The sequence below is a fragment of the Phyllosticta capitalensis genome (assembly GCF_038381095.1).
Source record: "Phyllosticta capitalensis strain CBS 128856 chromosome Unknown BKA78scaffold_11, whole genome shotgun sequence".
NCBI lineage: Eukaryota > Fungi > Ascomycota > Dothideomycetes > Botryosphaeriales > Phyllostictaceae > Phyllosticta > Phyllosticta capitalensis.
This window is the reverse complement of record NW_027117449.1, coordinates 1,043,673-1,057,078: the sequence shown is the minus strand read 5'-3', so window position 1 is coordinate 1,057,078 and position 13,406 is coordinate 1,043,673. Positions and strand designations below refer to the sequence as shown.

The following is a 13,406-nucleotide window of genomic DNA, read 5'->3' as shown; positions in this document are numbered from 1 at the left end:
AACATGGCCAAATCCTGCCGTCAGCTCCAAAAACTATACAAAAGTACATGAAAATACATCAAAAACAACTATATAGTGCAAAAAAAAAAATCGAACCATCGAATATCGACCATGAATGGAAGCCTCGACTTTTACTCTCAATCCCAAGCGAAACGCTCCTCTCCTCTCCTAACTACACGCAGCGGAACGTGGCCTCGCCTCATCTGCAGCGTGATGATGCTTCCCATCCCATGCTTGAGAACGTGCATCGCATTGTCAGCTGCCTTCTGCCACACCTCCCTTCGCTCCGGACTTCCAGGGGGCATCTTCTCGAGCTCTTCGTCTGTGATGAAGTCATCGACTGCAAGCTCGACACTGTACTCATGGAACAGCGCCGTCAGGACGCTGGCGCCCTCGATCATGGCGAAGCGCTTGCCGAGGCAGGATCTGTGTCCTTCGCTAAAGGGTAGGAATGTGCCTGGAGCTGGTCTAAATAGGTTGGGGGATGCCGTCTCTCCGCCGCTCGACTGGGAATCAGGCGAGCCTTCGCGTGTGCTGGACGCGCTTGACCTGCTCGCATCATTGGTCAACCATCTCTCCGGTTTGAATTGATCGAGGTCCTCGCCAGGAGGCAAAGCCGAAATGTCAGGCCGCGCGGGCCAGTATCGTGGATTGTGATGAGTTGCAGGCACGTCCAAGGATATGATGCATTCGGCAGGCACCATGTGGATGCGGCCATTCACATTCAGCGTCTGCGGACTGTCTTTCATGGTGCTCTTCGGTATTCCCGTCACGGCAGGGATAAGGCGCATAGTCTCGGATAGCACAGCTGCGGGCATGCCGCCCATTATTCTTGGCAGGTCGCGATCGTAGTCCCATTCCTCGGATGGTCGGTCGCCAAGGATTCTCGTGAGCTCCGCCTGCAATCGTCGCTGGGTCGGAGGATTCAAAGCGAGCAAGACAAGGGAAAAGTGAATGGCGTTGGCCGTTGTTTCGTGTCCGGCCAAGATGAAGACGAAGGCGTTTCCGAGAATCTCTGAATCACTAAGCAGCTGCTTCGGCGGCTCCGAAGAATTCAGCGAATCCTCGTTGACCCCGGCACCCTTCATGATAGCGCCTGAGTGATGATGTTAGTGATCCAGCTCCTAAAAGAGTCGTCAACAGGCATACCAAGCAGGTCCATGCCCTCGATTATTTTGCCTTCTCGCATGTGAATTCTTTTCATGTCGTAAAGCTCCTTCATGAACAAACCCCACTCCTCGTAGGCCAGCGTGGCCGTCTTTGGGCCTTCGAATGGCGCGATTTCTGTCTCAAACATTAGTCATGGGACAGGGCCAGAGAATCGTGGTTGTGGATTTACGTCGAAGCCATTTTGGCAGAATAGGGACCCAAATGATGTTTTTCATGAGCTTTTTCATGGCGTCCTTGTACGACAGCGCATGGCCAGGGGGAGCTTTGGTACTCGCAAAGCGACCCAATCCATCTTCTTCTTGGGCGGCAGATTCCTCGTGAGGCCAGAGCACTCTTACGCCAAAGCCGGCCTTGCTAATGATGTGCAAGCTGATGCTCATCATGTCATCGTCAACGTGATGCAGCGGGTCGCTCTCAGTCTTGCCTCGTGTCCAATGATAAAGCAGAGCATGCGCCTGTCGTACGCTCTCCTCAAAGACGACGCGATTGTTCTTCTCGCTGAACGTGGGCGCGGCGACCTTGCGGTGACGTCGCCACATTTCGCCTTCGGACACAACCACATTGTCTCCGTAAAGATTGACATCTCGATACCTCTCCAGTGGCTTCTGAAAGTCGATCCTGCGCGCAGCAATGTCTGCGATGGCCGGGGGACTCGCCACGTAGAGATGATTTCCACCAGGGGCAACAAACATGATGGCCTCGCTCCCCATTAGAGCAAAAGGTTCGTATTTCCTCTCGTATGTCCATTCCAGCCTCAAAAAAGGAAGCCATGGCTCCGTAATGGCAGCAGGGAGTTTATCCAAGAGGGGCACCCAAAAGTTGCCCGTCACCATCCAAAAGATGTTGAACTTATCCCATGGCAGACAAATGAAAGGAAACCCCGACTTCTTGGCGGCCTGGAGATTTGCCCAAAAGCACCTGGAAAGATTGAAAAAGTAGACAGCGGCGATGGCGACAACTGAAAGGAAAATGGTGGCCGACATGTGAGGTTTTTTGGGCACAGCAGCCTACGCGGCCGCTCGATTGCGACAAACCAAGGGGTTGGGGGATAGCTCAAGGGGTAGTAGAGATGACATGGACGTGGTCAGACTTTGAACAATGGCATTTGTCGAGGTGTTGGGCGGACGGATGCTACAGCGTCCGAAGGAAACGAGCGCAAAGGACGAAGGCCTGGTGCGGACGGAGCGTGGGCCTTCCAGGTCCGCCAGCGACTTCTGGAACGCCATGTCGGAAGACGATTAACCGAGCGCACTTTTCCTTGATAAGCAATTGCTGCTAGGAGTAGCCAGCCGTCTCTTTGAGCCTCGGTACGAGCCGAGTAGGGCGGGCGGGCCGTCATTTTTACTTAGGAGGAGGAGGAGGAGGATGAAGGGACAGGGAAATGCAGAAAGGCAGAGACGAGGTTTTTGAGGTCGTCGTACTCGGTGCAGGTCGCAGCGTTGCATCGACAGGCAGGAGGATTAGGAATGACAGATCGGACGTGCCTGCCTGGGTGCTTCTGGGGTACGTCAGCTGCTGTTTCACGCCCGTGGTTCACGTCGGGACCTTTCACCAGGCGCCTGGACCGCGCATATCGCTCCTGTCGTCTCCTAGAAACAAAGACGATCCCCTTGGACTCGCCCGGCGATGCGGTCAGGAAATGAGAAGATGCGAGATCGAGCCGTCATTGACCACAATACCGCTTTTTCTTCGTTTCCTGGCCATTGTCCCGAGTCTGCATCTTTGCTTTTGAGAACCACCACGAAGAGCGATCGTCGGCGGCAGAAAACAGCGGTCAAACTCGACTGCTTGCGATGGATTTGATCGTTTCGAGCATGTCGTCTGCGTCATTGACATTCCAGCGGTGAGGTCGACAAGGACGATGCAGTTGTGCTACTCCGTACCTCCTGCAGCTTCAAGATTGCAACGGCGAAAAGAGGACGTTGCTCCGTTTTCCCTTGTCCTCGACTCTCCACCAACGACCCACCACTCTGTGCCAACGACGACCTAGCCGACATTCAACGCCCTTTTCGGTGGCGCGACTGGCTGCAGCAGGCGACTTTACCAGGCCAATTGGGGGTCGAGACAGGCAGGACGACGTCGCATAGCCGCACAAGGGAGCACTGCAAAATGGAAGCATCACGAAAAGAGCAAGGCTAGGATTCTTGTTTGCGGCGACAAAGCCACCATTTGAATAAGATGCTGACGGCTCACGGTGGCACCACGACACTCGACAATGTTACACAATCGGAGGCAGGGACGGTGTGGTGTTTGAGAGGCACAGAGATGGCCAACTGGGCTTGATTGGGCCATGCGCAACGGGCAAAAAGCAAATAGCCTCGGCGATGGATCTAAAAGTAGCGGACAGGATTCTCACGTGAGTTGGCTTTGGTTGTCGTCGGACCATGGGACGGAATGTTTGAGCATTTTTGGCCAAGGCGTGGTGGAGGGACCGAGGGCGCGTGGCAGTGGCTCTGGCTCTTGGATGCAAGGAGCAGCATCTCATCTATCTGGCGTGTGCCAACATTCCCCACAGGACTGAACCAGGAAATGGAAGAGCCTCATGGGTAGCACGACAGGACGGAGTCGTCAGTTTTGGAGTGCTACGGTTGCCACATTGGCGGTCGCAGCAAAGCAAATGCATGGCCAGCTCAGCCGGAAGAATGAGAGGGTGTCGTGTGACTGGCACCAAGCAGTTGAGGCCGTTGTCCACGCAGCGCGGTGCAAGGTCGAGACGGCTGATGAGGCCGCGAATGACACAACGGCCGGCGCAGACAGCCGACAGACAAGGAGCAGCAAATCAAGCAAGCAAGCAACGGCAAAGCAAAGCAAAGCAAAGATACGGAGTATCTAGAAAATGGCAAGACGACAAGAGGTTGGTTTTGATGCTGGGGGACCCACGTGGTGGAAAAAGCTCCCTGATAGCGCCGGGGCGACATCCCAGCTGGACTCGCTTGTTCCCGCCGGGTTGCAAATCAGGACGTTGTTGTTGTTGGTGTCCGTAACAAGTTTCAAGAAGGGCGTTGCGGGGAGAGCGGCTGGCCTTGACGGATGGCATGGCGGTCGCCTGAAGCGTGATAGACGTTTTTTTATTTTTCACCCTCGGCGGCGCTGCAGTCGGGCCGGGCACTGAGCTGTGGCAGACCGCCTATTTACCAAAGAAAAGACGTGGCCGGGCATCGAGACAGGCTGGCTCCGTGTTCCTGGATCGCCCCGCATGCTGCCCTGGAGCCCTGTCAGGCACTCAGATACATGGTAGACATCAGTCACTTTTCTCTACTACGTACCAGGGCAAAGAAAAAAAAAAAAAAAAAGAGAGAGAGAACCAGGTCGTTCTTTTCCGGGCCCACGGTAAGTCGTCTTTGCGGTACTTTGACCCGGCCCAACTGCTGGCCCTTCCTCGGCCTTCTTTCTCTTCCCTCTCTCCCTCGTCTTCCCCTCGTCTCCATCTCTCGCACTCGCTGTTCCCGCTCCCGACACCACCTCTCCCTCCTTGCCCGCCTGCTACCCGCCAGCCCAAGGTTTTTCCGCCCTGTTTCCTTGGGTCGACCGACTTGTTAGTTCCGTACGCGTCCGTTCTCCTACCTACCTACATACCTACCACCAACACACCCACTCGACCCTCACACCCACCACCCCCCCAGTCCGACAATTGCATGATTTGCCAGCCTCGAGTTGCATCTGCTCCCCTCGCTTGGCGTTGATCCAGCCGAAGCCAGATCCTTGCCCGCGACCTGCTAGCTATGACGCGCATTGGGCCCTCTCATTTCCCTCCCCGACACTGACTTTGCTGGAAGCTTTCGGCGGCCTTCCTCCGCCCTCCGCACCCAAACATTGTCTCTCGTTGCCTCTACCTGAACATCGGGCCTCAGTGCGCATGGCCACGACTGTCGCGCCAACATAAGCATGGAAGCCGATGGTCCAGACGTCAAACGTTCCCGTTTGGACCCTCACTACCCTCCTCCTCACCACTACTCGTCTGTACCTGCGCCGCCGCCTGCTCGCCATCACGAACCTGTCCAACCGACCCAACCTGGATACCCTCCACATTCGCTGCCGCCTCCTACTATCCAGGCCCATCCGTCTGCTCATATACAGCCTCGCGCTCTTCCCGAGCCCGCAAACTTCTCGCACCAGCACCAACAGCAGCAGCCTCCTCCTCCTCCTCACCACCGGCCTGTCAACCCTCCTCCCGTGAGCATTCCGCCCAGGTCTTACTCTGTCGAATCCCTCTCCAGGCCGCCGAGCACTCCGAATCAAGCCACCCCAATTGATTCGCGGCCCCATCCTGTCTCTGGCCCCGCAGAGCCTGCACACCCTCCGCCAATGGACCATGGTAGCCAGCACCCTGGCGCTTATCCCAATCACGATGCCCATATGAATGGCGGCGCGCCGGCGCCCTATCCTCCGCCAAACCACCAGCACCACTACAGCGGCCCACCTCAGCCCATGGGAACACCTCAAGGATACCACCCTTCTCCATACCCGCAACCCAGCGCCTACGCGTCAACCGCTGATTACGTCGGTGCGGGTCGCAAGAGACAAGTTCGAGCCGTTCAGGTGCGTCGAGTCTTTGCTTCGGAATTCGATGATGCTCACAATTTTTTTTTTTTCCCCTAGGCATGCAACAACTGTCGAAACCGCAAACAAAAGTGCGATGAAGCAAGACCATGTCAATTCTGCCGCGAGTCTGGGATGAAATGCGAATACAAAGAAGTTCCACCTCCAAAGTAAGTGGTGGACATGGAGAGGCCGTGCCTCGGTCCCGATGATGCTCACACCTTGCAGGCAAGACCGTACCCTGCACGATATTGCGACCAAGGTCAACATGGTGCTGGAGAGCTTCCAAACCATTCAGCCGCGCCTCGAAAGGATAGAGAGACAGCTCAGAAGTGGCAGCGGTCAGAATGGAGTGGGTACGCTTTCGACTCCTTCGGACCACTTTCCTGCGCCGACACCTGCTTTAGCAGAGGATGCTGAGGAAAGTGCATACGATCCAGTTAGAGAAATGGCGTCTTCGGAGCCGGCGGCGAACATTGCCAAAACCCCCTCGGGATTCAAGTACTCGAATTCTTCGGAACCTGCCCAGCCACCGGACTCGACCCATCAAGAAACGGAAACGGCTGAATACTTCGATTCGGAAATCACTTTGCCTGCAGACCACACGACCGCCGCCCACACCATGCTGATGGAGTGGAAAGCCATGAAGCCATTCCACCTGGGTGTCATCCCAGTGGGGTCGAATTACCCTAGGGAAGAGGAAGAAAATCGAGGCCTGTTGAAATTGTACGGCACAGGCGAAGGTGAAGACATGTACGATGGTGCTCATGGTGGAAGTCCTGCGTATCAAAATGTCGAAGACGACGTCGTGGGCACTCCTGCCCCTTCGCCAGGGGAAACGCTGGGGTGGGGAAGTACTCTCCAGGGGACCGGGCACGTGGAGAGCTACCGATCCGAGCCAAAACATTGGGGAGGTCTCAATCCGGATGGAACGCTAAAGCTGGACGCCCGCACCGTCAACCGCTTATATAAGAGTTATATGGAACACATGTTTCCTCTTCAACCATTCTTGGACAGCCGACGACTGGCGGAAATGGTCAAGGCCTTTATTCAAAAATATTCCCCCGACCCCCCGTCAAGACATGGCGCAGCTAGCGCCGGCTCGCCTTTTGCCGTGCCGGATTCATATCCATCGATTCCATTGAAGAGGAAGCGATCAAACAACGGACCCCTTCCAGGCATGGAATCCAGTCTTCCACAACCAAGACGTCCTCCCCCAGTAGATCGTTCTATTGGCAACGCCATTGTCTTGCTAATCCTGGCCCTTGGAAGAGTCTGTGAACACAAGGCCCATCTTCCCGGGCCGACTGGGGGCCCCAACACCATCGTAGGCAGTTCTCTGCTGCCTTCGATGGATTCTCCTCCAGCGACGATAAAGCAGTCTCCGGCTTCGTCGCATTCGACTTTGGCCAGCATTCCGTCGCCTGGTCTAGATCAAGGACGTGTGCCCAGTCGGAGACCCTCGACTGACCGTCACTACGAGAGAAGGGAAGGCCCAGCTCGCAACGTCGATGTGACTCCTGGACTCGCGTACTACACGGTTGCTGTGGAGATTATTGGAGCAGTCCATGGTGGGAACAACATTTCGCATGGGCAAGCTGGCGTTTTGGCTGCCCTCTACATGGGTCAACTGGCACGCGTCTTGGAAAGCTGGGCTTGGATCGCTTACGCTTGTCGGGTATTGGGCGTGCTGATTGACAAGTAAGTGGCTCTCCTGGATGTCTTCGCCAAGGTTATTGACCATGATCCAGGGACAAGCACTTGCTCACAGAAGAGGCGAAGCAAAGAGAAGAGAGCCTCCCTATGGACTTGCGCAAGGTCGCGCCTGGCGTCAAGTCCGGTGTTGATCCGCGCAGGATCAACCTCATTCGGTTACTATATTGGACTTGTCTTCAGCATGAAAGGTATCCAAATCCTCGCGCCTCAAGTAGAGTTGGCAAACACTAACATTGTCAGTGACATTCTTGCCGAGATGAGCCATCTTCGTCCCAGTGGAATTTCAAAAGACGAAGGAAGGATAGGGTTGCCGTCTGGAACGTGGTCTACGACGCCACTCGACCCCCCCGAGACGATGGTCTGGCTCTTTTATTTTACTCAGGTTCAGCTGCGCAAGATTCTCAACCGCACTCACCTGGCACTCTACAGCAAAGGTTGGTCTTCCCTTCTCCAAACGTTGGACCCACAGCGCTCACGCTGGGCAGGCGGTCGAAAGAAGAATTTTTGGGCAGCCATTCGAGACGACTTGCTCGAGGAACAGCTGCAATCATGGAGAGACACTGTTCCCGCCTGGATGGTGTGGGATGACGCCGACGAGCCGTCAAGTGACATCAACCACGCGCGTATGCGTGCCAAATACTACGGCGCCCGCTACATCATCTCTCGGCCAATTCTCCATTTTGCGATTCACTGCAATCCAGCACCACATTTCTTAATGAAGAAGTACGGATACACCGAGTCTGCTGATTCCGACGAACCCGAATCGACAGAACCCCTCATCTCGGACGACACGACCAAAGTCAGCTGGTACAAGGTGGTACGAGCCTGCAAACGCTGCGTTGACTCGGCCGTTGCGAGCACAATAGCATTTGACAATATACAAAATGAGAATACGCGTTTGATCGTGACGAACATATTTGGCACCGCTCATGCGTAAGTCGCTCCTGGCTCTTTAAAACGTTTTTGGCTTTGCTTACATTGAACAGACAATTCGGCAACTGCCTTGTCCTTGCAGCGGTCCGACGGTCATGGATGGCCGACCTCATTCCACATGAGACAGTGGTGAGGCTTTTGGAGCGCACGATCAAGTTCCTGCGGCGGATAGTGCCCATCTCGCCTACGCTTCGCGTCGACGTTGCGATTCTCGAGAACACTCTCAAGTGTCTAAATGAGGAAAGGAGGCCTCATCTGCCAATGCCAATGACGACTGATCAAGCATTCGGAGTGTCTCATGAAGCGTCAATATGATGCTCTGGATTTGGTTCGTTTTTAAGTATGTTTTCCGGGTCAAAAGCGAGGCAGGCATAGTAGTGGTGGCGCTGCTCGCCTCGCGTTGCCCGTTTAACCCTTGGGCGCATACCTCGCGCGCGCACACAGCGGGGTCTTGTTTCTCTCTGCGGCATGCCCTTTGCTGCAACAAGTACTCAATGTCGGCAGCCTGCAGGCTCACTTTTGCCGTCGTCCAGTATCACGCTTCACACGCATTGCTGCATGGCGTCTTGGTTCAAATGTTGTTGTGTTTTGCTTTTGGTCCCCTTGCTCGCATCGTTCTTCGCAGGCATGTCTGGTCACACTTTGGTCATCTACCCTACAAACTCTCTCAAGTCTCGACTGGTGGGCAGCGTTGTCATTAGCATTCATCTTGGTGTTTTCTTGGTCTGTTCTGGCGTCTGTCAGGATGAAAAAAATACCCCCACGCCTATGTCTTCACAATCAAGGCCCCATGGGCTCACCAGAAGTTCGTTACTTGCTCTTTGCTGCCTTGTTTGGCTCGTGTTATTCAGGCACCACCTACTACCACCTGCAACCATCCATCATCGATAGCATGATTGGAGGTGTCCCTTGGACGTTTGTGCTGCGCAGCCCACGCCCTTGACGTTGACTGCTTCGGCGGTGGGTTGACTCTCCGCCCTTTTTTTTTTTTTTTTTTTTTCTCTCTCTCTCTCTCTCTTTCTCCCATGGCATGTTTGTTTGACCGGCAGAGACTGCACCGCGCGTAACGGTGGCCAGCCGTTGAGTGTTGACACAAATCAACCAACGACCGGTGCGAGAGACAGGACATTTCTCGGTCAGCGGAGTTAACGACGGGCTCGCAGCTCCGCAGGCCTCTCTCCTGCTGCCCTTGCACACACACCACACGACGCACACACCCATTGCTGAGGCCGTTCTGTTCGCGAATATCTAACGCGTGCCCAAAATTTCATCATCCGCTTTGCCGTTCAGTCCACATTTGGTCTGGCAATGCACAAACACCTCCCTCCCCAGCGACAGCGCCTCAAGCACGTTGTCGCCCTTTTTCTCTGTTGCACTTTACACGTCTGATTGGATGCGAGGACAATGTGGTCCTTTATGCGCCAACCGCGAAACGACGAGAGAATCATGTCCTGCTGACATTGTCACGTACGGCCGCCGAGCGCTTCTGCTTGGTACCCAGTACAGAACCGCGGTAGTACAAGGCAACAACACTCGTGCCCGGCCGGGCTTCTACTCTGCACGGAGAGAAAAAACCGTTCGATCTAATTTCTTTCGTCTTTTGCTTTTTCTGACGTGCCTCTTTCGCTACCGCTACCGCTGCCGTACCGGCTCACCGACCGAAAGACGATCACCGGTGCGCGTTCGTCCGCGCACCTGCCCCGCAATTCTCCAACCGGCCGCAGCTGTTGTTGCTGCTGCGAGGGCAAGCAACACAGCCGATTTACACGGCAACGTCTTGTCACCTCTTTCGTCCAACGACATCTCAAACGAACCAAGGTCAGCGGACGGCACTAGCCTCTCTCTCCCATGCTTGTCTCATCTTGTCTTGGGCAAACCCGCTGCGCGCTTGCTGGAGCCGAGTCCCGGATCTCCAGAGCACCAGAGAGGGCACTCAAATTCACGAACCATCGTTGTTGGGCAGGGCAACTCGCTGGTGAGGAAGAGGCTTCCCTAAACGGTGAAACGAGCGTGTGGGGGACCACCATCGGAGCTGGATTGCCCCTCCTCCCCTGTCTTTTGCTGCCCCGTCCGACTGACTGACCAAACGCTGCACGGGACGGCTTACCTACCTACCGTTTTGTTTCTGTGCGTTCTCTCGACGATGGAACCAGGGGGGTAATGTCGTCGCTTTTGCGCGTCTGAATCGAGACGGACTGATGAGCGTCGCTTGAGTCCTTGGGTCTTTTCATCGAGAACTGGCCGAATCATCCTAGCGCCTGCTGACTGGCTGGACCAGCTGGCCCGGTCGATTCTACGGTCAGAGGCGGTTCCTTGACTCGTCCGCTTCTACTGCATGTCGCTGCTGCTCGACCTGCCATTGCCGTCGCCGCCTTGCTAGTCCTTGTTTCCCTGCCCTTGTTGGCAGGACTCGTCTGCCTGCTTGCCGGTGGCCATTAGATTCCTTTGCCACTCACTGCACAGTCTCAAAGTGCTTCGGCCTTCGTGTCAATCTCTGCGAGTCCGCGTCTGAAACGATGATCAGGACTGTGAAGGAGAGCAAGGCTAGGCAAAGCACCTTACGTCGAAGAAGGGGAGTCACGCCGGCCACAGAGGCGGAGCTCAGACGACTGGGCGCGCACAGGGCCGACATGTGACGTTGGATATGCAACTCGTTGCCCTCCTGGCACTTCTGACTTCATCCGTCGCCTTAGGCACGTGGTTTCTTACACGTAGAAAGAGAGGGATAGTACTTTGTTCGTTCTTAGACGATGATGTTTCCAGAGCTTGAGACACCGCGGAAGAGGAGGGCTAGCAGAGCATCTATACACGTTGACGACACAGCATTTGACTGAATATGCCCCAATCCGGCAGTTTCTACACATTTTGGCTTTATACTCTTGTATAGTGCGTTGCCTGCGCTTTTCGGATCATCAGGCCGTCAATTTTTCCGTTGTCTTTTGCGATTCGTGTTTGACGCACTATACCTATCCATTTCAATTCCATCTACTCTATCACTCCGTCTTACCCTTGATGTAATAACTTGCCCACACCATTCTAGATTCTTTCTTCTTCCCACTTCCCACTTCCCTGTGTCTCTTTTTCGTTGCCCTCACTGCCCTCCCTACTCATCAGCAGCACAATCATCCTGCCCGCCCTACCATGCCCTACCTTATACCAACCCTATCCATTCACCTACTCGTCAGACCGGTCATTCCAAAAGCAAACAAAGGCATCAGAGGCAGAAGAGGTCAACATTGGTCCGTTAGCCTGTCGCATCGACCGAGCGAGCACTGTGTCAAGCAGCGGAGCGGACCGTCCGACCCGGATTGGTTCGCTGGCTAGCGTCGAGCGCTCAATCAACAGACGGACAATGACAAATTTCCAGCTGCCAACGCTGCGGGAAGGCTTGCGCATGTGTTTCATCTCCTTGACGCTTTGGCTTGCGCTCCGTGTCGTCCATCTTCTGGGCTGGAACAAAGAAACAAGCATGGAGATGGGATGGTACGGGACGTTGGGAGATCGCCCTCCGCGTACATGTAAGCGTCTCCATTGTTGCTGCTCTCCGCTCCGCTGCCGCTCGCTCACCCATGCTTCCCGATCCCGCCGTCTGTGCCATCCGTCAGATAGATGGTCGACGGTCGAGCCGTTGCCAACGTCGTCACACTTTTTGTTGATATGCGTCCAGGAGCTTTTTCCTCCTTCCCGTTTCCCCCTCCCCTCCACTCCCTCCACCATGGCAGTGGGTTGCGCACGCACGTTTACACGCCAATTATCTCCGGGCGAGACGGAATTCGCCTTTCATACGCCTCTCACCTCGACCAAAGAGTGTGCTCTCAACGGCCCTCCCCGCCTTGGCTCCATCCATCCCGACGACGCATCATCACAGACACAGTCCGCTTGCTTGTACCCACCCGGCGGCCCTTGTCTCCCGCTCCCGCCGTCTGTGCCATCCATCAAATGGCTGCACATCGTCACATTGATGTACACATCGACGAGTCACGTCTCTTTTTTCTCCCTGCCTGCGATCAAGACGACGGCTTGGACCGTCGTGCCGGTGGATTGTTTGCCTCTCCGCGCTCCATTTCATTATTTCCTGGGTACAGAGTTTCGTTTGACGCATGGAGGCTGTATATGGGTCGACTGTTTATCTCCAAGGGCCGCGGCGGCGACGACGACGACGATGATGATGATGATGATGCGCGCGCGCCCCGTCAAATGAACAGACGGGAGACGGAGACGGAGACGTCCGCCCCCCCCCCCCCCCCCCCCCCCCCCCCCACCCATCATCATCAATCACATTGATGTACACTGGGAATTCACTACATAGTTCCTTCTTCCTCCCCGTCTACCAAGGCAGCGTGTGGGTTGGTTGGGTGGCAACCACGACCGACACGCACGCGGTATGTAGGTCCAAAACATTCCGTCGCCGCGCAGCTCCCCAGTCGCGCATCAAACACGGACGCAAAGCGCGTCTCTAACCTCCGGACATTGACAACCAACAACGACAACGGCGGCGTGGCGGGACGGGTTTTAGGGACGCCGGCAGAATGGGAGTCCTCTACATCCGTCACCGTTCGCCGTTCGGTTTGAAGCGCTTGCCCGGTCTGGATGAGCGCGCGGGAGCGGATCGGTCCTTTCCCGTGCCGGTATGGCATGTCTAGATATACAGGGAAGCATGTGATGTGCCTGGGCGCCGTTGCCGCTTTGCTGCGCTTTCTGAGGCCCGCGGTGCTGCTGCTCCGACTGAAATGACTGACGACGTGGTTGATGGTGGTGTAGATACTGTGGTTGATCAATTCGTCCGCTACCCAGCTAACAGCAAATCGTCGATGCAATTGCAAAAGACGTTGTACACTTTCTGGATGCAGCAAGCAAGCATCGTCGCGGCCGCGGAGTGCTGAATGATATCTTTTTCTTTCGCTGACTAGTCAGTTCCTAGCATTTTCACTTAGTTGCGCAGATGGACGGGGTGGCTGGCTGGCGCATGGCCATGGCATGGTATGGGCGGCCAACGTCGTCGGGACGGCCCGACGCGCTGGTTTGCCCACTACTGTCTCATCTGGCGA

General features: G+C 55.4%; 4 protein-coding genes across 4 annotated transcripts; 3 read left to right on the top strand and 1 right to left on the bottom strand.

Moving 5' to 3' along the window:
* Nucleotides 1–137: 137 nt before the first annotated feature.
* On the bottom strand, nt 138–2,153 carry BKA78DRAFT_356619 (cytochrome P450 monooxygenase-like protein; the record flags this gene model as incomplete). Its single annotated transcript, XM_066892088.1, has 3 exons — nt 138–1,096; nt 1,150–1,284; nt 1,340–2,153. 3 exons carry the CDS (start codon nt 2,151–2,153, stop codon nt 138–140), a joined length of 1,908 nt encoding a protein of 635 aa, XP_066739840.1.
* Nucleotides 2,154–5,055: 2,902 nt separating this feature from the next.
* On the top strand, nt 5,056–8,673 carry BKA78DRAFT_356618 (uncharacterized protein; the record flags this gene model as incomplete). Its single annotated transcript, XM_066892087.1, has 7 exons — nt 5,056–5,709; nt 5,770–5,879; nt 5,938–7,410; nt 7,461–7,613; nt 7,666–7,859; nt 7,911–8,358; nt 8,412–8,673. 7 exons carry the CDS (start codon nt 5,056–5,058, stop codon nt 8,671–8,673), a joined length of 3,294 nt encoding a protein of 1,097 aa, XP_066739839.1.
* On the top strand, nt 8,336–9,282 carry BKA78DRAFT_325342 (uncharacterized protein). The gene has a single exon (XM_066889353.1). It carries the CDS (start codon nt 8,827–8,829, stop codon nt 9,247–9,249), a length of 423 nt encoding a protein of 140 aa, XP_066739838.1. The 5' UTR covers nt 8,336–8,826; the 3' UTR covers nt 9,250–9,282.
* A 347-nt stretch (nt 9,283–9,629) lies between these two features.
* Nucleotides 9,630–10,582, top strand: BKA78DRAFT_42727 (uncharacterized protein). Its single transcript, XM_066893166.1, has one exon. It carries the CDS (start codon nt 9,752–9,754, stop codon nt 10,352–10,354), a length of 603 nt encoding a protein of 200 aa, XP_066739837.1. The 5' UTR covers nt 9,630–9,751; the 3' UTR covers nt 10,355–10,582.
* The last annotated feature ends 2,824 nt before the right edge of the window (nt 10,583–13,406 follow it).

What these genes read in the sequence shown, in the direction of transcription:
- BKA78DRAFT_325342 (XM_066889353.1), top strand. Translation starts at nt 8,827, where the DNA reads ATGCCCTTTGCTGCAACAAGTACTCAATGTCGGCAGCCTGCAGGCTCA.
- BKA78DRAFT_42727 (XM_066893166.1), top strand. Translation starts at nt 9,752, where the DNA reads ATGCGAGGACAATGTGGTCCTTTATGCGCCAACCGCGAAACGACGAGA.